At 37.7% G+C, this 25,155-nt stretch overlaps 1 protein-coding gene across 4 annotated transcripts in view; it reads right to left on the bottom strand.

The window, feature by feature from the left end:
- Positions 1 to 12,029, bottom strand: part of DLG5 (discs large MAGUK scaffold protein 5) — a 62,956-nt gene extending 50,927 nt beyond the window's left edge. For all 4 annotated transcript variants that reach the window (XM_029958490.1, XM_018068966.2, XM_029958491.1 and 1 more), the window contains exons 1-2: positions 11,966 to 12,029; positions 809 to 974 (exon numbers count right to left, since the gene is read on the bottom strand). In XM_029958490.1, the coding sequence (XP_029814350.1) occupies positions 809 to 974; positions 11,966 to 12,008 (209 nt within the window). In that variant the 5' untranslated portion in view covers positions 12,009 to 12,029. The remainder of the gene's footprint in view (positions 1 to 808; positions 975 to 11,965) is intronic.
- Between the last annotated feature and the right edge of the window lie 13,126 nt (positions 12,030 to 25,155).

Raw genomic sequence — 25,155 nt, 5'->3', positions numbered from 1 at the left:
TGCTTACTGCAGGCATAAAGTACCTGCTCAGTGTACCCAGTAACACATAAACATTAGCAGATCTTTAGCCCTCTAAAACAAACTAATTCTGCTTTCTACTCAATAAAACCCTTTTTTACAATTAACTCATACTCTGAGTACTATCTTCCTTATAACATGTCAACACTCAAATTAGAATGAGCTACATAAGACTGCTGGCCATTAACTAACTTTGAAGACACATTATTTTAATTTGGCAGCACTCATAACTTCTCAGTGGAGGAAAGCTCCTTACTCTGAACATATTTCTGCTACACAGTTCCCCAATATATGTATACCAGAAAGCTTATGTTCTAAAAAACACATAGTTCACTCAACAGAAATCCAAACCTCTCTCTCCTTGAAGAAGCACAGGAATAGCTGAGATTTTTTTCCTCTCCTCATTTCTGTTCTCCAGCCAAGTATTCAGAGCTATTTCCCTTTCTTCTCTCTTGCTTTCAAAAACACCAAATGCTTCAGCCACTGTCTTCTTTCTCTTCCCACAACAAAACCCAGGAAGCCTAAACAACTTGTTTGCTTTCTTCTCTCAACATAGAGATGAAACCTACTCCCCTCACTCTCACAGAAAAATTGCTGGACAAAGTGAGAATAGGTCTTTAACAGGCAGCTCTGAAAGGTGAATGTCTGAAACACACCCATCACCAGGATGCAAGTAGGTTACAGGCAACATAATGCAATCTCCTTAACGCTTTACAGCCAAGTACCAGTCAAGACACTTGAAAACACTACTGAGGACTTAATTAAAATGTCACATTTCCTTTATGTTTACCTGCAGTCATCAAAGGTGGACCCAGGAGACGAAAGTGCAAGTTGCTTACGCAGCTCATCCCTCTCTCGAGTCACCTGACGGAGCTGATACAATATAGTCTCCAGCTTCTCACTCATCTGTCTCGTGTCTATCACAGGTGGTGGAGAGGATGCTTTACCAGTCGTACCTGACAAAGAGATAAGTAAATGGCAATTGAGAGAACTCCTCATAGAACAATACAGCTTCACTTAAGAAGTAACTCTAATTTGAAAAATCCTGTATTTTTGGTTGCAGAATCCCGTTCAAAAATGAAACAAGTAATGGAAGTTGGCATGAATGAGTTGAGAGAAAAATAATTCCAGTCAGATCCCACACTAGCAGAAAAGACCTGTGTTGTGAGTTAAGTTTGCATGAGTAGGTTACTTGCTCACTCATGAACTTACAAGTTGCCTAAAAGGCAAAGCAAGTTTGCAGTAACAATTGCTAAGACCTCAGGAACTACCATAGTGACACAAGTCATAGGCAAAAACATTATTTCCAATAAAGAACCATGTCCACGCTTCTAAAAAAAAAGAACAACAACAAAAAAACAGCAACAGCAGAGAAACTACTACAGCACAGGGGCTCTTTTGCTCTTCTTTTATCTAGCAACATAGACATACCACTCTGTTATGTGCTACAGCCAACATTTATTTTTAATGCAATTCTGTGCTTTCACATGTCACAATTTTTCAGTCTGGTACATGAAGTTAAAGATTTGACTTGCCAACAAGTCATGAAAAACGGGCTTCATTTTTAACAACATTGGCTAACACAAGCACATTGCAATCACTTCAACTGGACTACACATCTAATTTCCTCTAAGGGGCAGTCATACATTTAAAGTGTTCTGTGGGGCTTTTTAATTCTCAGTTGTCCTAATATCAGAGCTGATGATGATGCCTACTGTCTTCTCAGAGAACAATACCAACAAAAAGATGTCTTCTTCCACTCAAGAGATGAGAGTCTGCTATATTGCTTCATAACATGCTGACAATTAATTCAACTTTAATTTTAGTTCTGCTCATTTAAAATTAAGTTGTAAACATAGTTTTGCTCATGTGTCTCTCAAACACACAAGAGAAGACTCAAAGATACAAGTCACAGATGTGAAAGTTAAAGGTCTAAATGTATATAGGAGATTATTTCCTACCCAAAAGAGAAATTCTAGAAATAGTTTACATAATTATACAACTGAAACACGTAGCTGATATATGTATTAACTCATTAGGATGTACCTTTATTATGCTTTTTTTAATTAATGAAGAAACAAAAGATAGAATAGTAAAATAATGCTCTCTGATCATTGTCTTAAGAAAGAATTTCAAACAAAATTATTTCCCTGGTTTAAATGGTAATGAGTTGCAAGGATTGGTTTCTTATCTCTAAACCCAGTTCACGAAGGTATTGCAGAATGTAAAAACTCCAACTTCTCAATAGAACTACCTGTGCTTTCAAATTCCCACAACAAAATAATTGCAGTGTCAGGGCTATCACACATACAGCATCTAGAGTAATAGGATCCCTGGTTTTATTCCTTTTAGCTGTTACTGTAATTATGTAATGAGAATTTATGAACAGACTGTTCTTTTAATCTAACTATTGCGTAATAATGTATGCAAATGCTCTAATAGTAAACTGAAGAAATAAAAAATTGCATGAATGACCTGCACTCTGTAGAAAGACACAAACTCTCATCCCTCAGAAGAATTCTCAGTGGAGACTGCACTTGGGCTTTTCCTACCACTTTGTTTCACTCCTCCATCCAGATGGAGTCCCTTCATTCATAAGGACTAAGGATTTCACACTTCTACAACGCAGTTATCCTTTCTTTTAAACAAGAAGCAGTCGACACAATTTCTATGGCAAGGTTTTACATAAACCAGTAATAATAGAAATGCACTATCCTGGGCTCATGATATAGGGAATAAATAAGGAAAGAAACAAATAGACAGATAAAAAAACTCAGAATGTGTATTCACTTGGAATAGTTTGGACACATCAATGAGCAAGGAATTTCACAAACAAGCTGAAAGGTAAAGGCAGACAAACCAAATTCAGGTACTGACAGGCTGCATGGTCTTGGGTAAATTCAATGGCAACATGCACATCATCTCACTTGAGCTGACATATCAGGGTATGTGTAACATGGCCAAAGTCCTTCTCATCCTTACAGAGAAGTTCAAAAGCTTATGCCATCCTGGGGCTGCTTGCAAGCAAAACAGATGAACAGGATGCAAGAGGTCAAGAGGAAGGAGGAGATGGATCAGGAAGGCTGGTGTGCTTTACATGGAGAAAAGGGCATTGGATTACCAACTGGTCCATCACTAATATCAGCATTAACTCCAGCAGCAGCCCTGTGGACAATGTCCGCTACGCAAACCTACAGCAGCATTCAGCGGCTGTCCCAGGAATCTTTAAACATAGTAAAAGCAGCCCAGAGTTACAGCACTATTCCTCCACCTCTTTCCTCCCCCCACAGCTTGGACAGCATCTGAGTGACAATCTTCGTCAGGCAAAGAGAACATTTGTGCACACAGCCCCAAAACCGTGCCAAGCAACAAAAGTCTGCTTTAAATAAAGACAGGCTAATTAGCCTTAGGAAAAAAGCTTTCTTCACTAATGTGAAGCCATTAGTCTTAGTACCAGAAAGAGTTATTTTTCATTAACTTGGCAATTTTTACAAGCCCATCAACAGGTACTTTAATCTCTGCAATGGTATTGTCGACGCATAGCATCAGCCACAAGATGTACGGTTGTTAAGTGCTGTAAAAACACAGATCAATATGATCCAGTTTTTCCCACTCTTATCCTTAAAAGAGGACCCAAAAGTTCATCTTTGCTTGATTTGTTAATAACCTTACATCTTCAATAGTTGTACAGAAGTTCTTATAAAGCTTAAATCAGATTTCTGAATGCTTAAAAACCAAACACATTCAGTAAACACCTTTTTCATCAGAAAAATTGCACAGTATTTGTTTCCTTTAGAGGAGCTTTTATAGCTGAATGCTAAAATCCTTTAGCTACATTTGGCATCTCGATGCAGCAGAAGGAAAGTGACCCATGCTTCCAGCTTTTTATTCTTTTTCCATCTGACTGCCTATTTTTTAGAGAAGTACTTCCCTTTCTGCACTTTAACCACTCAAACTGGTCTTAAGACATATGAGCCTAAAGGCTAACTCTCCATTATCCAAATTATGCCACCTTTTGGTAACTCACCTGCTTTCTCAGACAACCTGGATTTCTGAAAAGGCATTTACTGCATGTCCTGCCAAGTATAACTCATTCATCTGCTTTGATAAGCCCCACAACTCATTTTTGACAAGGCTGCACTTGGATTCTGAGAACTTGACTGCATGGGAGTCACTCCCTGGCCAGCCTCCAGGTAAGCAGCACTCCACCAACTCCTGAGACAGCCGAGAGCAGGGACGTGTCGCATGGTGAGACCACACTTGGCCCACAGTGCAGTACATTCATTCAGTCCTGAGCATGCACTGACTTAATCTAAAGCACCATTTTGCAGGAATTCCAGCATGGGTTGTATAAAAGAAAAACCTCAAAAAAACAGAAGTTGGAGTGATCATATCCTCCATATTACAGTCCAAATGCTGGACTTGACAGAAACCACAAAGATCCATTATGTAGCACATACCAAATATAATTCTTGATGATTACTCTAATTGACAATGACTGAAGAGATAATATGTCCACACAGAAACAACTGCTTAGTTAGCTTCACATTTGGGGATGGGGTAGCATATTTTTTGAAGAATAACAGACCATTTTAAGAGAAAGAGGTCTGGAAAACAGGTCATGGAAACTGCACCAAAATGTACCATAATGCCAAATAATAATATAATTTTGAGGTGGGAAAATGTGTACCAATGCATAAACAGCTAATTTTAAGAAATGCCATTAACATACTTTGAGTTATAATAAACTTGGAGAAATACACTTGTATCATGGATTCAATTAATTCAAAAGGTAATCTGTCACCAGTCAGCAGAAACCCTGAATTTTACAATGATTTTTCTTAAACCCATAAATTTGTGCTCCTTCTTGCTTCAAAACAAACCGGAGACTAATTGTACAGTCAAGCCTTTTTCATTGTTGTCTTTCATAAAACATAAAATCAACAGGGATGTTCAGAATATTATTTCTCTATAGCTCTGTAAATCATGACAGACAAGGTTAAAAAAATACTTGCAAGATGTATTGCAAAGCATGAACAACAGGGTTTCTCCCCAAGCTAGGGAAGGGGTGAAGAGGAAAGACTTATGCCTGCTGCAGGAAAATGCATTCTAAAATATTTACCTTCTTTCAATAATTTATAGAGGATAGAACAGGATTACATATCAGAAATTATCATTTAGATTCATTTCTTCAGATATGTCTTTTGAAGGGGTCTTGAAACAGCAGAGAGCACAGAACAGAATTGCAAGCAGGTGAAATAAAACATTAGTAAAACCAAACAGCGGTAGACTGAGGAAAGGAAATTGAAAGGTAAAATAAAGAACTGTGGAAACAGTTTCATCTGACAGACAGAAAACCTAATAGGTTATGAAAGCAGTGAGGATCATGTAACATGCAAGGACAAAAGAATGCGTAGCATTTCAGTATATTGTTTTAATGCAGAATGTAACAAGCTAAACAGAGCCAGTAGCATCTAAAACAAACTTTCAACTTCAGTAAGTTTAAGACTATAGAAAGAACTGAACAGTGATTCTAGAAAGGTCAACATGAAAGAAAATCTACAACCTAGTACTCGAAAATAGCAGGGGGGAATAGGGTGGGGGAGGGCAGATACATCAATTCCAAACATCCTTACAGAACTTTGCTGGGTTAAAATACAACTGAGAGTAAAATCTGTTACTGTAATCAAGGAAAATACAGTTGAAGCTTCTGGGTTTGAATATGTGGTAGCTACCTGGCTCAAACCCTACCTTTGTCAGGCTTACAACTGTGTACTGAAAGCACAGCCTACTCAAAAGTGTCCAATCTGAACTCCAGTGACTGTGATCAACCACTGCACACCAACCAAAGGGATGAGACTCCTCCAGTGCTCTGTCCTTCACACCTTCTCCTGCAGGAGTTGTGAGCACTGGCTCACCATATCACTTTACAGCCCCAAAAGAAAACCACTGACACCAAAAGGATTTCCTAAATGTACAGACTGATAAAGGGTCTCAGGGAGCAGTGAAAGACACCACATTCCAGAGGTGCTGTCTGGAGTGCAGGAGATGGGTATTCTCACGCTGCATTTCCATTCAAATCAGAGTAGAACAGAATCAGACTAACCAAATCTTCAGAAATTCCTCCAGGGAGCTGACAAATGTGAAGAAGATACTATAGCAAGTGGTCAATTATTCATTAGTAGCTCTCTCACCACAAAAACCCTACTGCCCCTTCTCCAAGACTGCATCAGTATACATGATCAAAGTTAACCTTCTAATTGTTACCATTCCTTTTTTTGAAACAGGGCATGATGTCCACTGAGTAATCTTGAGTACTTTTGAAGTGATGTAAGTCGAGAGAACCCTTTGTATGACTCATGTCAACCCATAGCTGCCTGAAAATGGATGCCAAAGAAGACAATGATAATACAGTAAAGCTATTCAGAATGCTTATTACTTAAGAGAAGATGGTTACTAACAAACACACTGAAAATTAGTTAGAGAGATTAGGGATCAATCCTAGCTAGAGTTACATGGTTCATGAACAGAGTAAAATAAGAGAGTGAAGTTACTTTAGGTGCGTGGAAGAAACTGTTCATTTCCCAAGTTAAAAGTCTTGTTTCCAGTAAACTAAACCGGTAGATTACTACATTGGAAATAAATCTATAGACAGAATTTTAATTCAATCACTGAGATAAAATTTTACAGGAAAAGGACTTCTGAATAGAGAAACTGATGGGTAAGGAGGTGGACAGTCAAAGGCAATTACTGCAGTACAGAAAAAGATTCTGATGTGGGCTACTGGTAGTGCTCCCACTACCTTTTCTTATTCATTCATGGCCTTCTAGCAAGTGTAACATTGTCACTTGTCCCTTTATCAGTATGTGTTAACTGTCGAGGTGTCTTTAGCAAACAAACTTTGTGTTAGTAAAAAAAAAGCAAGAAATAAAATGGAGATTCCTATAGGCTGTCATGGGGGAAATAAATAACTCTTTCACACAAGGACGGTGTTTGTCTTTGACTGACTGAGCATCATAAGCCACACCTGCAACCGAACTGTTCCTATGAATAGTGAAAACAATTACTTTGTTATATACAGCTGTAGAAAGCATGAAGCAATACACTGAAATCACAACAACATGAAAGGACACTTGTCAAAATGGCCAACATGAAAATGGGGAATGAAAAACCAGATATTGTTGGGAAGGAACCTGCTGGGAGGGTGGTAGTGTTTGCTTTGGAGTAAGAATTAAGGCTCTCAGATTAAGCAACCTGAACTGCAATCAGTGAAAAACTATCTGTAAATAGCCTGTCAGGCTGATAAGTTAATAAAGTGTTAAGCAAGGAATACTCTCAGCTGAAGTCAAAGCTGGACAAGCTTAGTGGAGACAGATATATGACAACCTGATGGCTGCAAGAAAAAGGTATAAAATTGTAGAGCCAGTGGTGGTGCTTGTTACAGACTGGTATGTCCACGGCAGGGGGGTTAAAACTAGATGATCTTCAATGTCCCTTCCAACCCAAACCATTCTACGATTCCTTTTAAGTTCCCACAGGAAAATGCAGTGATATGAACAGAGAAGAGTAAGAAAAAATACTTAAGATGAAAAAGTGACACCGTTTGCAAAGAACTGAACAGGTGGAAAGATAATAGTCTGTTAAAAGTTAAAAGATAAAGGTCATAAGATGCAACATGGAGTGAAGAGGACATAAGATTGACAGCTGTAATCAAAACAATGCAAAGAGATACGGCTGTGGAAAGAAGAAATTTATGCATGTGAAAAGATGGAAGGTCTTTTCCATTCCAGAAAACCTCTCATTAGGAACTTAGTATATTTTCAAATAATGGAAGAGTATGCAATGCCTTCCTATTAAAAAATTATAATAAAAACTATTGTGAAGAATATTCTCAGAGCCCTAGCCTGTCTCCTGCATGCAAACTGCTGGGTTCCATTAAATAAGATTTCTTAAAAACAAACAAACCAACCAAATCAAAACAACACCCAAACATCTGTGCATTGAGGAAGGGAAGAAAACCCACATTTTTAAAGCACTAAAGGGAAACTCTGAAGCATCATTATGGTATTAGGAGAGGTAAAAAATGGCTCAATTCTAAAGCATAATCCTGTTGTGGCATCAAATGTCAAGTGACTAAGTGCACTATACAAACTGGTTCTCTTTTTTTTTAACTGTTTTAGAAACAGGGTCTTGATTCTGTGTTCTATTCTTCTCCATTATCATGGCTGGTCAAGTGGGAGACTAGCCAGCACCTGTCACATATAGCTCTGTTACTGGTTTCTATCCAATTCCTAAGTGACACTGTTGTTCCGTGCTTGGCACGACAGGCACTGAATCTCCATAAATAATTATTCTGATGTCAGAGACACAGGATTGTAGCTCCATTCAGAGAGTCTGCTGGGCATGGGGAGTGGGCAGAAGAAGGATGCTTCTATTTACACACAAAAATCTTTGTCATTAGCCAAGAGCAAAGAGAAAGGAAATACAGAGAGAGACCATGACAATAGGGATTTAATAAGGATTTAATAAGGATTTGTTCCTCTGGGGGGACAAAGGTGGGGCTGAAGGACAATGGCAGTACTACGCTATTACAGCAGTTTATATTGGACCTCTTTCAGAAATAAACCATGAACATTTACTCTCTATACCATCAAAACTACCTATTTTACATGTACAACAAGAAAAAAATAAAACATTGTCATCTAAACTAATTGTGAATAGTGAGGAAAATATGCATGAAAAGCATGCTGTCACTCTGAGGTTTTATTTACATACAAATACAAATGAAAAAGGTAAATACAACTACAAAGGAGTTTCTTCTCCAAGGCTGCTAACCTGCTATTACACAGGTGGGAAAACTCAACTGCTTATGCTATCACATGCACATGAGGATGGAAGTTCATTCTTCTTGCATCCCTCGTGCCCTGCAAGCCCATATAGGCAGGAAAAGAGAAAAAAAGCTTGGCTGGCAACCCAGTACTCAGAATAGACTAGCATTAAGCTCATCTCTGAGTCATATTATGCAAATTACATCACTCCCTGCTCTCCTCTTGTACTGACTATGAAGTTACTGAAGACTGAGAGAACCCCAGCAGATCCATTTGTTCCCCATACAGAAGCTGTTCAATAAGTCTTCATCTATGCTGCTGCTCTCCGTGCTTGTTGCACTCTGCTTTCAATGAGACAATCAGAAGTGCAAATACAGTGAAGACTTGGGCACACCATGGGTTTATACAATAATAAAATGATGTTGTCTCATCTTTTCCTTTCGAAATCCTAACACCAGGCTTTATTTATTTGACTGAGACTCAGTACACGTTTTCTCAGAACTATCTTTTAAGAACAATCACCTTATTTAGTTCTTAGATTAGATATTTAGTTCTAAGATTAGATATTTAGATCAAGGTCTTTTCCTGAAAAATAAGGCCATTGTTATATATATCAGCTTCATAAAATAACTCAGAAACCCAGGATAACCATAAAACATGTAGCATCATCTCCATTTCACAACTTCCTGGCTTACTTGGAAGTATTTCAGAAAAAGATCATTTCATTAAGAATGCTGGCAGCAGAAACCATCTCCAACACTAGCTAGGGTAAGTAAGGCTGGGAAGAGAAGATGAAGCACATGAAGCACACTCTTCTCTAGTTACATTTACAAACTATCGAGTCCAAACATTACAAATGAAAGATTGTACTCTCTCTCATAGTTGGATGACACTAAGACTAATTCTCTGATGGTTTATCCGGGCATAATCACTGGTCCCAATACCTTTCTCATTTCTGTCATATACCTCAATCTGTTTCTGAGCTGTTTGACAAAGAGAAGCAAGGTATTAACTGAAACCAGTGTTTTGAGCTCAGGTATAATAAGACAGATCCCCTATCTATCCTGTCAGGAAGGTCTACATGACTGAGGAACTCATTCATTTTTCTACATGTGTGTGTACATATAACTATCTATATCAAACTGAACATATTCTAAAGCTTACATTGTCTGCAAACCATGAGCTATTTATCTTCTTTTGCTGATGCATTCATTTCACAGGCTAAACTTACCACTTCCACTGCACAGAACTACCCTTGTGAAAATTATTTCAGTGAGTGGGGGACAGAGTGGGGGGAAGATGTATATGAAAGTCCTCAAATGCTACAGTACCTCAGTATTTGTTGGGATTCCATTCAAAGAAGTCATATGAAGCCTTAGGGGAGCTGGCATGCAAGTGCTTTTAGTTATGATGGTTTGTCATTCAATAAATTAGTCAGTATTAAAATAATCTGACTGCAGCTTTGAAGTGACTTGCAAACACATCTATTAGGATATGTTAGTTATCAAGCAATTTTTCTACTGATATTATATCACATAAAAAATATTGTCTCTTGCAGAACAAGATGTGAGGGTGAGAAAACGGTTGGGGGAAAAAAAAAATCATACTCATTAATAACAAGTCTATAACCATACCATAAAATAAACATGCCAGCTTCAAACAAAGAATTCCCCTGGCTGTTAATTTATTAAATATTAAATTCCTAAAACCCATAAATAATTTGAATAAAACAAAATTATGGAGATTAGTAGATCACAAGTTTTGTTTAATAGCAAGGCACTTAATTTTCAGGTTATAAATAATTTTGATTACTGCACACTCCAAAGGCATATATCAATTCTGAGGACAGCTTTTTATGTCAAGTACACAGATCCAAATTCAGTATGAACTTCGATATCTTAAAATACAAACAAAAGCTTTTGGGAAGGAACATTAAAAAAAAAAAAAAAAGACTTAAGTGTACCATTCCTTTTTAAAATCAGCAACACAGAACTAGAAAGGACCACCTGCATTTCTCCTATCTCAGCCATCACTTCATCCCATTATCCCGCAAACTTACTGGATTTCACCTTAGAAGAACTTCCTTCTTTGGAAGGCTCCTTTTTGAGTCTGCTTGTCTTCAAAATTTAGGAACTTATTTCTTCCAATTTCCAGCCCAAATTTACTCATAGCAAATTACACCTACCCTTCCTTCAGGTAACAGTATACAAGTGTGATCTTGATTAAAATCAAACTAACATGTCACAGCTTCCCGTGTTTTCAGCAAATAGTTCAGTCAACACTAAAATCTTGTTCCTGCATGCTGGAGTTAAAAGTTCAACTCAGTGACTGCAACAGATGTCTACCCACATCCCTAAACAGTCAACTGACTTGCCTGGTGCTGTCAGGGAAGCCTACAGATGCCTACAGATTGGAACCTTAAAAATGCAAGAGCCTGCATTCCCTATCCAGGGGAAATGGATTTCACAATAGAATGTATTTGTATACGTAAAGAAAGATGAGGAAAACTGACAGCTAATAGAGCTCTTCCAAGATCATCTTGTGGACAAAACACCTCTAATACCCTTTCTTTTACCTCCAATTTTTTTCTGAGTATTTTGTCTTTCCCAATGATTTTCAAGGCAGAGAAAATGAAGCAAATAATTGCATGCAGGAAAACAAAAATATTAAAGCTTGTAGCCACTTTCAAAAGTTTAAGAGGCCATGGCCTTGGGCTAACATTATTTATAATTTCTATGATGTTTTTGACTCTGACCACAATTTTCACATCTACAAAAATAAGTACATACACATATACATATGTCTATATATATATTTATAGGCACAGACTTGTATAAACACAACATTTCCATTTTTACATCATCTCACTAAGTAACTCAAAGCATAGTTACATCATTTAATGTATCTCAATGTTAGAGATTTTACTGGCAACAACTGCAGCCCATCATGAAAAGGCTCAGCTTGCCCTGTACAAAACAAGTATATTTTTTCCAGATGAAGATGGATATTTACATCTTATAGTTCAATTTATTTGATTTTATGACCAGAATACCAGAGAAAACCTTAAAAATTTGTTCTCCCAAAGACACACTCAACAAGTTCCTAAATACTTTACTCACCAATGCTGCTCAGAGAACTGCTGCTTTCAGAGTCAGAAGGCATTATGGACAGCACACTGTAAGTAGACCCTAAAATCAGGAAAATAAAGACAGTATTACTTTCTTTCTCCCTTTCCCTCTCATCAAGCCAAGCTAATGATCCCTTTCCTTGATATTGTAGATGTCAAACACACTAAATTAGAGAGAACACACACCACTGAAGCATAAAAATCTAATAGCCAAAGTATAATTTGTAAATTAACATTACACTGTGCACTGAGTAGAAAATCATTTTGGATGAAATGGTAAAAATTAGTTCAGTATTGATACATTGGTTATTTCAGATACACTGAAAATACAGTATCATGTCTATAATAGGAAGACTATGTGTGACAATAGTCAGAATCTATTTTGGTTTCTTATGTTTCTACATGTACCAACTCCTAATTCATTGTGTAATTGATTTGTATTCTCATCCTCAAACATCATTCAGACTTGAAAATTTCACTTCATTTGTAAGTAAAATTTGCTTGTATCCATTTGCAACTTGAGGTATCTAATTTTAAAAGCAAGGACCTACAAAGCAGCAAGTTTTTTCATGTATTAATAGATCAACAGACAGAGAAGCCTTTCATTTTAGCTATTTTAGAAGTATGCTAGATTTTACTTACCAGAAGAACTAGAAAAACAGGTCCTACTTCAAAACATTAACTAAACAGCTCCACCATCCCTCACAGACAGGATAAACACACCATAGTAAAGACAGGGAATGACTGTGTGCAAAAGCCATTAGAAATTTGGTCCACTTTCAGCACTAGCCAGAATGTGAAACCTGTCCTCACAACAGCCAAGCTCAGACAGTTTCAATCCTTTCAGGAGCTGGCTTTCCTATAGCCCCTCTTTCTTATATTCCAGTAGTTCTTCCTTCCTTTCTTCCAGTTTCTTTAGGAAATAAAAGCTGAGAAGATTATCTGTATGGATCTACCTTTGAAATAGACTGAAGAAAGGACAGGCTAGAAAATAAGAAAGAAATCCTAGTTTTTGCTCGTCTCCTCTGCTTTTTACTAGAGAAAGACATGACATCTGTAAATACCATGATGTTAGATGAAGGAAAGGCAAAATGTGATAAAATAATTCTACTAACAACATATATGACAAGCTTGTCACTGTCACAGTGGTTGGCTTCAGAAAAAAATCTGCTGGGCATTTTTGCTTCCATCTCCAATATTTGCAAATAATAATTTAGGTTGTATTCTTATTTCATTAAAGCTTATTAAAAGCAAAATAATTTCTGCATTAATTTTACTTGCAGTATTTCTTGCAGTCTGAACTTAGATTAGAATCATAAGGAAAGCTAAAAAAACCAGATCAATATATTAAACAAAGTAGGACATCTTTATGACAGACAATGTGTACTGAGATGGTATCAAAACTGCGTGGGACTCAAGCAAAACAAAGTCTTGTGCCAAGAAGTGACACTTGATTATACTTGGCAACTTAAGGCAAAATTGCCCACTTCCTCTAAAAGATTACATAGTAGTTCCACATCTAAATGAAGTTTCACTGATTGTTAGTTGTTTTCACTTTTAAGAGTGGAGAAAGAAAAGACTCAAAATTTTATCATCTTAACTGATTTTTCTCTTCAAGATGTACTGATCCTCCCTGTATTCTTTTCCTGCACATTACAAGCCTGAGCCAGGACTTAAAACGAGTTAAAATCTGCTCCCTGGAACAGAAAGGTTTTGTGAAGCTGACTTCATCAATGGAGAAATATGACTCTCCATAATCATGTTTTTAAAACATTAGCTGAGATTTGTAAATGCAAGATCCGGTATGCATGGCACGTTATCAAGAAAACCTACAATTGTGAAGAGGGGAGGAATCATCTGACCCATTCATAATTCCTCACTTGGAACAACAACAACAACAAATCTAGCAGCATTTGTCTGGTTTTGGTTTGTTTTTAAACTACAGGATATGAGTCCATTATCTGTGACATGTGCAACCTTTCTCATCAGAAGCAGTATTAGTAAGCATTAGAAACAATAACCAGAGGACTCTACACAGTTTCACAATATTAAAATTTGTCTTTAGGTACTGTGCTGATATACATCCATGATATTCAATCTGATATTCAATCCAGGCTAAAGTGGCATCGTACTTGGTGTATTCTGCTTGATCAAACCAGCAATACATCATTGGTACCTGCAAATGCTCCAAGACAGTGTTCCCCCACTCTATAGGATGCCTCCTCACATAAATGAATACACTCAAAATCAACCCAACAGCAATTCAGATACATGTAAAAAGGCAAGGAAAAAGGCCCAAGTTAGTTTCTACCATGAAAGGCACCAGAACACCCTGTTTATTCATGAGCTACACAACCATGGTATTTAAAAAAATCTGTTGCAAAACCACATGCCTCCAAACAATTTTTCACTTTATTTCATATTTTTAACACTTTGACTGTCCATCTTGTCAAATTGTACAAAAAATAAGTTCAGAACATTAAACCTAACAAGAAGCCATGGATACCTTTTAAAGTAAATGTTGAAAGTACTTCACACCTAGGAGTGCACATGCCTTTCACCATACTTTTCCAAATGTTTGACTTTAATATTTTTCTGCTAGTATTTACCTTGCATATTGAAGTCCCACAGTACTAAAACTTGCTACATTTGATCTCAATGCACTGATTTAAAACAACTGCTGACATGTTCCTAAAGTTCAAAATTACAACTTGAAATGACAGGATTCCAAGAAACATAGTAGAATCTACTCATACTTAAATAAAAAAAAAAAACAAAACACACCAAAAACGACAAAAAAACCCCAAAACAAAAAACCCACCCAACAACCAAAAACAAAAAAACCCAAAACCCAAACAAAGAAACAAAAAAAACAACAAAAAACCCCAAACAACAACAACCAACCAACCAACCCAAAAAGCAAACCTGTCTTTTGCAGATACACATTCATACAGAGAGGGGAAAATAGCATAAGCATCCTGTCTTTGTATGGCAGACTTGCTTTCTTTTTTACTCATCCAGACATAAGCTTTGGATCAATTCCTGGCTGTATTAAACAGCTTTGGCAGGGCAGAGGGATTTAGAAACTGCTTCAGTAGATACTTGAGAACCTTAAGAATCTCATTTCCTTTTATTTTCAACAATTAGGGCAAGTCAAATTTCTTTGAGTTATTACTGTCTTTATTAATCAGATAACAGGAAGGCCACTTAAAGAATCAGAAATTCAGGAAAGGAACTAGTTACTTAATGTGGAAGCTAACTCCAGGGACAACAGAGAACTGTGTTCCAGTTTGCCTTCATCTTGCACACAACAGCCCCATAGAAACAGTGACACCTTCTTTCCTTGTTAAGAGAGGCAATGACGCTGGAGGAGGAATAAAAAAGGAGAAAGAGAGAAGAGTTACATGTCCTAAGAAGACACCAGCAATATTCTCATCAGCAGTGCCAAATCCAGACTGATGGAATTAAATTATTTGCATAAAATTAAAGTGGAACATTTCTGTCTTTCTAACTTCTGAATTGTGAAACACCATGTAACACTGGCCATCACTTGTACTTCAAGGAGAGACTAAAAAAATCCAAGTCAGATAAGCTCAAAGTAAAGCTTCCAAAACAAGCTTGAACTTGATCCCTTCAGTAAGAAAGCAGTACAAAGGATCAAGTATGATATCTCCTAGGATATTATTGAATGACTTGTGAGAAAAAACACACTCTGTTCAAATTTCATTATATGGAGATAAACTGACTGTCAGAATTGCCATGGCTGCACAGAAACTTCTCATCCTCCTCCATACAAATACACATATGCATGCTCTGCTCATGGCTTTAAACTGTAGTGTATCCAAGGGGACTGTACTGGCAAGACACACAAAACTCATTGCACATATGCTTTCAGTCCACTAATTCTTTTCTTCCCCCCTTATCTATAATCCAACTCAAAGAAAGATATTTCATCTTCCAAACTTCACTATATTAACTAAACAACTGTGTAGGAATAAGAATAATTACTCCCTCAGATACACACCTTCAACACAGGCCAAAGAGACAACTATACTGAACCTGCTGCAGTGTGTGAAGAACTAGGGGTTTATTCAAGGAACATTAGTTGTTTCATCCCACAGGATGGAGGTTGCTCTGATCTCAGCTACACAGCTCTTGGCAGGTCATCCATCTCTAAAGATTGCATTTAGATCTGCAGTATGGCCAAATCTCAAATTAAGTATGTTTTCTAAGTAGGACTGAGCCTGGAAGGAGTGCTTGGCCTGCACAAATCTCTTCTGCTACACCTCTGTGTTCAAGGATGATGTAAACAACCCTCCATGCTCCCTGGCTGCAAATTTCCATTGTTAATTAAACTGTGCTCTTCCTCCCACCTCCCTTCCCAGTGCAAGGACTGCCAGCTGATTCAGCTTCTTGTCAGCAAATGATTTTTCTGATGGAAATCCAATGCACCAGACGAGAGGGCAGCATGACAAACATTGTTTTATCCACATCTCCATGCACCAAACCAAGTTGACTTTGGCAGGAGTCCTATTTGCTGGTGGGGGGGAAGCAACAAAGTTTGATTAAAACCGGAAATGACCCAGATTGCAACGTTCCCATTGCCTTTACAACAAATAAAACTGCCCAAGGAGCTTAGAACCACACGGGTCTCCTATGCTCTGCCTCTGATGCTATTCTTTTCTTGGCAGCCTATGCAGCCAGGTTTGTCAAAAACCACACGACATGGTAATTTCTTGCCATTGTGTGACGTTCAGATGCTAAATTCTGACCTCATAAAAAACCTTCAATTGGGTATTTGCTTCCATCCATGTCAAACTTATTTCAGATGTTTCACAGTCATTTACTTTTAAGAATATGAGTAACTCCAAGAACAAAGGTACAAACTTAGCAGTGACTGTTCCTCATCTGCTTTTAAACATGGCTTTATTACTTATTCTGTAAACCTATTTTTAGGGCACCATGAAAATTGAATTAACATTAAGCAGCTTTTAAATAATCAAGCAGCTAAAAAAATCACATTTATTTCCCAAATGCCTCAGTCTATAACAGCTTCACAGAAATGGTAAGGGTGAAAAAGTTTATTTTCCTTTTCAATGGAAAAAACTTTTTACAACAACCTATTTATGAAATAATAAGATATTAAAAGTGTGTTTTGGAAAATACAGATATTTCATTGCTTAAGTAATCCTTGAATTCTAAGTGATTAAGAATATACTCTTGTTAAGGACAGAAAATGAACAAGGACTTTGGTGCCTTTCTCTGGAACACTTAGTAAAAACCAGCACTGGAGACAAAGTCAGGCTAATTTTGATTGAATATGACAATTTCTGTGTAGGTTTAGATTCAGAAAAGTTAAGTAACCTGCCTGAGGCCAGAGACATCAGTAAAGAAGCCCTGAATTCAGATGGTGAAGTTCCCACCTGTCAGTCATACAATCAGTACAGCATCTGATCTTGAGCTGCTAAAAACAACACTAGACAAATACCTGTCAAATTGCTATTTTCTTAGCAACATCTGTTCAAAACACTTCATAGTAGAATAAACCTACTGACTGATATTTCTAAATATGTGTTCCTAAGGGTACCCTCTCTAGCAACATCTACACTCATTGCTATAGATTTCTTTTCTTTAGCCAGGAAGCAATACAGTAAATTATACTGAAAAGAACTTACAATCTACCTTTAAGAGGAATCTAAGCTACTATACTACTGTTGCACCTCTTACTCCAGTGTGAATTATGAAAAGAAGCAGACAAGATTGGGGTCTTCAAGAGCGGCAGTGAGAAAGATAAGAGGAAAGTACAAGAGACAAGAAAACTTTATCACTTCTTCATTAGGATACACTTCCTTCTGTCCACATACTTCATCAGCATTATTTGTTCTTGTTTACTGTAATCTGGGCATTGGGCCAAATCATCCTCTTTTCACAAAAAGAAGTACAGAAATTATTAAAAATCCTGACAGACCTGAATTTGCATTGCTAGAGTCACAAAACACGCATGCTGACCATGCTTCAGCTGACAAAGAATTCAAGCTATTTTGCAATGGTCATGATCACAGAATTACAGAATATTTTGAGTTGGAAGGGACCCACAAAGGATTCCAACTCAAGTGAATGGCCTGTACAGGGACTGAACCTGTGACCTTGGCATTATTAGCACCATGGTCTAATCTCAGGGTTATATGTTCTTATAATGTCCTAAAGAGGTGGGACAGAAGCAGTTTACAAGAGCAGAATTACCATGAATTTTTATTAGTTGGATAGCAGCTATTATCAACCTATAACCAGAAGCAAAGAGGTACAAAACCTTATGATTCCTTAAAAAAACCAAACAAACCCAAATCCAAGCATATCAAGTCAGTTAGAAATAATGCCCTTTGCTACCTTCCAATCTTTTATTTCTTTCTTTGCAATTTATAAAATTACTAATTTAATCTCTTGCACTCTGTGGAACCATATCAGAAGTGATTAAATCTATCTACTGGAGCTGTAGGACCAAAGATGAAATCATAATTGCTGCTGCTATTACTTATTCAAAAAGTCCTGCAGCAATTCAGGTTCTGAACCAGAAACAACTGCTTTAACCTTTGTGCTTTTTGAGTGGGATGGCTTTGTCTTGACAAGTTATTTGTCTCCCACACTGTAGGAACTGTGATAGTGTATGCCCATGCCCTCCTTTTACAGCCCTGAATAGTTCAATGAGATGGGTGATGATTTTTCAAGTTATTTTAAGGCTAAGAGCAAAATACCTCACTACCATGAAAATATTACCATGCAAACCTTAATTACTCACATTTTGGTAAAAGAACAACTTAAAGTTTGTAGACCTACACACATTGTCCTCACTGCTAACTTTATTATAAGAAAAATGTATATTTTTATAGTCTGATGTGCCAAAGGAAGAGCAATGAGTAAGTGATTATGGATTCTTTAACCTCACTATTTAGTACAGATGTGAAAAAGCTGCATTTAAAGACAAGTCCTAGTAAAAATTCAATACAGGTAGGTGAAACAAAGTGTCACATATTTCAGCTCGTGGATTGTACAGGTGGTCCTCATGTTGCTATCAATGCAGCACTGCCGTCTCCATTTTAAAACATGATGTGGCATTACAGCTGACCACCTGATCAAACAAATACAGGTATCATTTTTATGAATTACTTTTAACACAGATGCTTTAACAATTCCCATTAATATACTCTGAGGAAACCCATCCCATTCCACCGGTAAAAAGGCTAATGTATCCATTTTTTCCACTTCTAGCCATCGGGAACATTACATTTGTTTGCTGGATTATGTATGATAAGCCAAAGGCAAAAATAAAGATAAAATATAATAACATTTTCCTTTTTTGACAAGCTTCCTGAAATCTCAAAATCTATTTCTGTTTGTTATCTCCTTAATCTAGATTACTCACGGAATTATACATAAGAGGATATAATTAATTTTGTTTATTAAGGAAGAGAGATGTATGTTTTCATGAAACCACCCAGATGCCTAAAATACAGTAGAGGATGTTCACCAATCCCTTTCCCTCCAGGAAGGGAAACTGGGTAACATAGAGCCTAAATCCACCTGGCAAGCATGTGCTCCTTCAGTTCTCCATCTGCACAGTGTCCAGCAAAATGTCATTCTGACCATTCACTGGATATTCCAGGTATTGCTGAAGGGCCCATAGACAGATGATGAACAGAGTTACATGTCATTACCTGCACTGGGAACAGATACCTCTTTAAATTTCCTCCTTTTTTATTTAACTTTGACAGAAATAGTATTCCCTAATACCTTCAAATTTCCTCACTAGCTTTTTTTAACCCCAGAAAATAATACATCTTTTTCCTAGCACACTAACCAGTGCTTAAAGTTTGAAGGACTTGGTTGTCCGTTTTGTTATCAGCACTCCTTCCAGGGAAAGCTCATTTGCAATTGACCCTAGACAATTTAAGTGAAAGTAAATTATGTTCAGGCAATACCCACATGCTATCCTATGCAGTCAAAAGCAAGAAACTGTTGTGGAAAGAAGGTAGCAAATACCAGATATCTACAAATGCATTCTCTATCAGCAACAGTTGTCTTACTAAATTTGCAATGGTGACAATTAAGAAATTCAAACTTCTTTTAGTTAGCACAGATATACACAGGGCTTTGTAGCATATTATTTCATCAAATAATAGTACAGTCAGGTAATATGAATGGCAAAATAAAATTTAAGAAGTAGCATTATTACTACAACTAAGTGCTATATTTAAACTTTAATTTAAAGTTTGGAAATAAATCAAAGTAACCACCTAATTAAGTTTGTAAAGAGGTCATGCCATTAAAAAACAGAAAAAAACTACGTGGAAGAACAAAGAAAAAAAGAAACTAGAGGTATTTAAAACTGCAGGCACTGGCATTCCAAAGACTATAAATCTACCAGGTAACAAGGGAAGCAAGTATCAACTTCTCAAGATCAGCCTCCTAATGCATCCAGTCCTTCCATTAACTCACTGTAACTTGCAACTGGGTGTTTCCTCTGCAAAAGCAGTTGGGGACACGCCTGAATCTGTGGGTGACTGGACCATCAGTGCCTAACCTGAGCTTTTTGCTAACAAGTCAAACTTTGTCCATAATAAATAAGCATTCTGGTTCAAACTATTTTTTTAGGAGAAGCCATCAAGAATACACAGATACCTACACCCATCCATAAATGGATGGGTACTCTAAATGTAAGACCTGAACAGCTTCAATGATAATGGTACAGTTAAAGTCGCATTGCTTTCCTACTCTGCAGAGGCTCTCAAAGAAGGGCAAATGGGTTTATCATAGTTCTAGCCTCCCCCTGCACAGAGAATTAGACACACAAGGAGGAAGGCACCTCAACACAAACATAACTGCAATCACACCACAGTGTTGTGCTGTTTATAGCTCACGGAAATGAAGAAGCCCATTTAGGCCAGTCCTTTGTGATTCCAAGCAGAGGAGTAACATATCAAAGTCCAAAGGCTTTTCTCCACTCTCCTGATACTATCTATCTTATCTAAACTCACCTGTGTACAATTGAATCTTATAAAGCTATCTTGTCTGAATATCCTGATTTCTACAACCCTAGCATGTTGACAAGTGCCAAACTTCTTTTTCTAACAAGAAATGGAACAAAGTAGTTGGAATGCTCCTCTCAGAAAGCAGCCTCTGTGAGCACTCAAGGACTAAACCAGCAACTGATTCAAGAAGTTAGTTACACAATACCTCCTCATATGCTGCTCTCCATATTTAATGCTATAAATAATAACTGATTTAGAAAACTTATGAGCCTGTTGGTTTTAGTCTGAATCCCCCGCTTTGCTGCAACTTATAAACCAGTTCATGTCGACTGCTCACCAGGATTGCAGGAGATGCATCTATACAATCATCCAAGTTGGGACTATGTTTGAGTCTACACTCGACACGTCTCCTTTGAAATTCAAGTTGTGTTGGGAGATTTGACTTTTTCAAACCATGCATCTCTAGAAAGAGTGGTTCGTATTACTGGCATAATGCTCAAGAAACCTCGTTTCAAACTTGAAAGAAGACAGTATACTCCCCAACTAAGCTCTAAAAAATGAACTCTTTATATTGCTCTTCATAGTGTGCTTCAATATTCAGCTCTAATCAATTCTCACTTAGAAAAAAGAAGATGAAAGAAATGTCTCAAGATGGTTTCATTAAGGTAAGTCACAGAAGGGCTTTAAACTCAACTTTGCTGTGTTGTTACAAAGGAAAAACTATACACACTTTCATATGGAAGAGCTTGTATCCAAGCTTCTCCTGTCTCTGTTTACAGCAACTGTAACTCAAAATGGTAATAGAAAAGATTATCTAAGCTAAATCTACATTTTCTTGTCTCCTTGGCAAATTAATTTTTCCCCCAATACTCTACTCCATTTAAAATAGCAAAAGTAAGCAAGAATAAAAAATACAGCTCTTTTTCCTCTTCCTAATGTGTAGATCAGGAAATCCTGCTGCTAGCAGTAATTCCATATTAAATACATATATATTTGTTCTGTAGGCACAGAGCTCAGTAAAAGGGATATAAGTCCCTGTTACCCACAGACTTCAGGCCTAAGTGCCTTTCAGGACATCTGCAATTACAGGAAGGTCATCAGAACTGTGTGAATGCTACTAGGACACACCAAGTGCTGCAGACAAAGGAAATGTCAAATCCATGGCAAAGTGATTGAGACCACTCTCTAAACTCAGACAACCTGCAGCAATTATTCTGTGTGTAGAGATCCTGTGATCTCTACAGGGTCTTTTCAGAAATGTACCAGTTTTCACAAAGGTAATAGCTTAACAAGACAACTCTTGCAAGTTCCAAGCACTGATACAACCTCAGAAGAGAGGCTGGAAAAGGTAACAATATCAATTAAGAATGTATTTGAACCATGGACTGTAGATCTTCAGAAGACAAACACACAGATATAAAAAAAGAAACCACACCTATGCTCTCATTCAAACAATGCAATTAAGTATGTCCTTAAGTGCTCTTCTGTACTGAATGATTATTACAGAAGTCTATTACCTATGAACTATTTACAAAAATAGTTTGTTGCAAAAATCCCCAAGGGTGAACTTCATGCCTCTTCTGGTTACAGCTGCACCACCCACGAGAACTTTTCATTCCTCACTAGAGGTAACCTTCAGCTGTGATGATGGCAGCAACAGCCTGATAACCTCCTCCACTGGCACAGGCAGAGACAGAACGTGTATGAGCTAACCTGTCCCTGACACACACAGGGAATACACAGAAAAGTATTGCTTAAGCTTCCTAAAAGCAAAAGTAACACGTGTAACTAAATAGAACAAAAAGCCACCAAGTAGCAGGGTGCTCATGCATTTAAATGCTCTACCTGGGAGCTAAGAGCAGAGAATGCTGGTAAAAAAGGAAGTCATCTGGAAGAACTTAGGACATGCATTCCCCTTTTTGCCTCTTCTCTGTGGGATATGAGTGCTGCTCCTTTTCTTTCTCTCCTGGTCATGGCAGGAGGGGAAGAGACAGTGTTCTCAGCCTCTGCTGCAGCTTCAGAGGGCAGGGAGGCAGCCATGCAGGGCTTTGCAATGCTGAAGGAGTTTCCTTGCTTAGACATAGATATTCCCAGTAGCTTCTTTGGGCTTCTTTTACATATCACCTTCATGACAGACCCCATTTGGAGACTTAATCTATTTCAGAGTCTAGAGAGGATTTTTCCTACATAGTCATGGCATCAACCTGCTAGATGGACCTTTTAGCTTGTTTGCAATGATTATTTGGGGAGAAAGCAACTGCTACTGCTGCAAGTCTAGCAAGTCACCAAGTGGCTAATGACTTAGTTAGGACCTTGTAAGCCACAGGTCTGGGTTACCAAGCAAGCAACTGCAGCGAGCTGACAAGGAATGTGTGGGAACTTCAAGTACTAGTGACAGACACTTCTTCGTAAGGGGAGAATTTTTAGAACTCAAATATTCACCAAGAGAGCAACTCTAAGGGGTGGAAGGGGGGATGCCTGCAATACAGGTAGCCAAATGCTATTGGCCCTATCAGTTCTGGAAGAAGTTCTAAAGCTTACTGCACTGACAGTGTACCTACAAAAGACAAAATCACAGTCTGACCAGGAGGCAGTAGCAGTAGCATTACCTGCCAGCACACACTGAGCCTAATGTGGTGCAGCAGACCTCCCTGGAGTCTACAGAAGAGACAGAGCCTAAAAATTCAGCAAATGCACTCCATGTTCAGCAGGCTATTCCAAATGCAAATGCAATGCCCTAGTCCACTAAAACAGCGACAGGAGAGAAGATAAAAGAAAACAAGACTACAACCAGAAGAACACTATATACTGAACAGCACAAGTCAGAGCTGTTGAGGGGAGAAATAGTGGCCTCCTATCCAAGAGGGGTGACTAAGCCAATAAACAAGTCAAGACCTGTTCTGCTTGGAAAGTCACCTGTCTGTTAGAGAGGTCTGGTTTCCCCTTAACCATCTCTCACCTACATCTCTGAGAGCAGAGGAGCAGATGAGGATACTGTCTCCCCATCAGCACCACTTGTCAGGCATAAAGGTTGAGTGAGGACAGTTTTACCGTTCAGGTTCAGCTATTGATGCCAGCACAAATGTGCTGTAAATAATCATGCCAGGCAGTCAGGCATAGCAGACTGTGTAACACTTTGCAACCTCTTCATTTAACCGTATAAACATCCACATTTCACTGATTCCACATCAGCAACAGAAGAGGCAGTAAAAATTGTGCCTCCAAAGGTAGCCTTGAACAGGTTTTGCTGTGCAGGTTTAATAGCAGGCTTTGTCACCTCTTCTCTACTTTAAGCCCTCAGAATATCAGTCTTCATTATATCTTCCTCCTTGAACGGTTCTGAAGGTACTGGGGATGTTCCAGAAGGAAATGGTATCAATAAAAGCAGCTGTCATCAGGATCAAGTGTTTCATTTTGATTCCCATTTCAACAGTAGCCATGAGAGCAGTGAGGTCAAGGGTGTGCATGGGACAGAAAAAGCATAAGGAGAATAGCAGTGGGTTTAAAAGAAAAGAAAAAAAAAGGTAAACATTCATTGCATCTGCTGTTTTCCTCACACACATACTGTTTTCAGTATGAACTGGACATACAATTAAGCACTGATTAAATCATAATCAAAACCATGCAATGCCTATAAAGTAAAAAAAGGTTTCCCCCTTAAAAAAATCCCACTAAAAAACCCTAAGTGAGATGAATTACAATGCTACTGTGTCTGTAAGCCCCAAATATGTGAAAGTCATTACAATGAAGATCAAATTCAACTACTCTATAACATGAAAGAGTGCTTAGGAAATGACAATAAAGACAGAGGTTGAGCACGATCACTGTTTAGAAGCAGCACAGGATTAAATTCTCCCCTGTCATGAATTACAGCCATCTTTGATACTGCAACTCTACTCTACAAGACAAGAAGTTTTCACTATTTTTTTCTTAATTCTTGCACAGTACTCCATTACCTCCTATTGTTACAGAAGTATTCTGATTCTACATTGCCATTAGATAAATCAAGAATATTCAAGATATTTAAATTACAAACAAATAGGTTACATTCAATCCACATCCATCTGTTCTTATGTTGCTGCAGGATTGTAATGTTAAGAATACATGATGGAAAAAAAATAAGAAGGAAGTCTAATTGTGTAATCCTAAGTATGTA

Source organism: Manacus vitellinus, unplaced genomic scaffold (assembly GCF_001715985.3).
Source record: "Manacus vitellinus isolate BGI_N305 unplaced genomic scaffold, ASM171598v3 scaffold_15_pilon, whole genome shotgun sequence".
Classification (NCBI taxonomy): Eukaryota; Metazoa; Chordata; class Aves; order Passeriformes; family Pipridae; genus Manacus; species Manacus vitellinus.
This window is presented reverse-complemented; position numbering and strand designations above follow the sequence as displayed.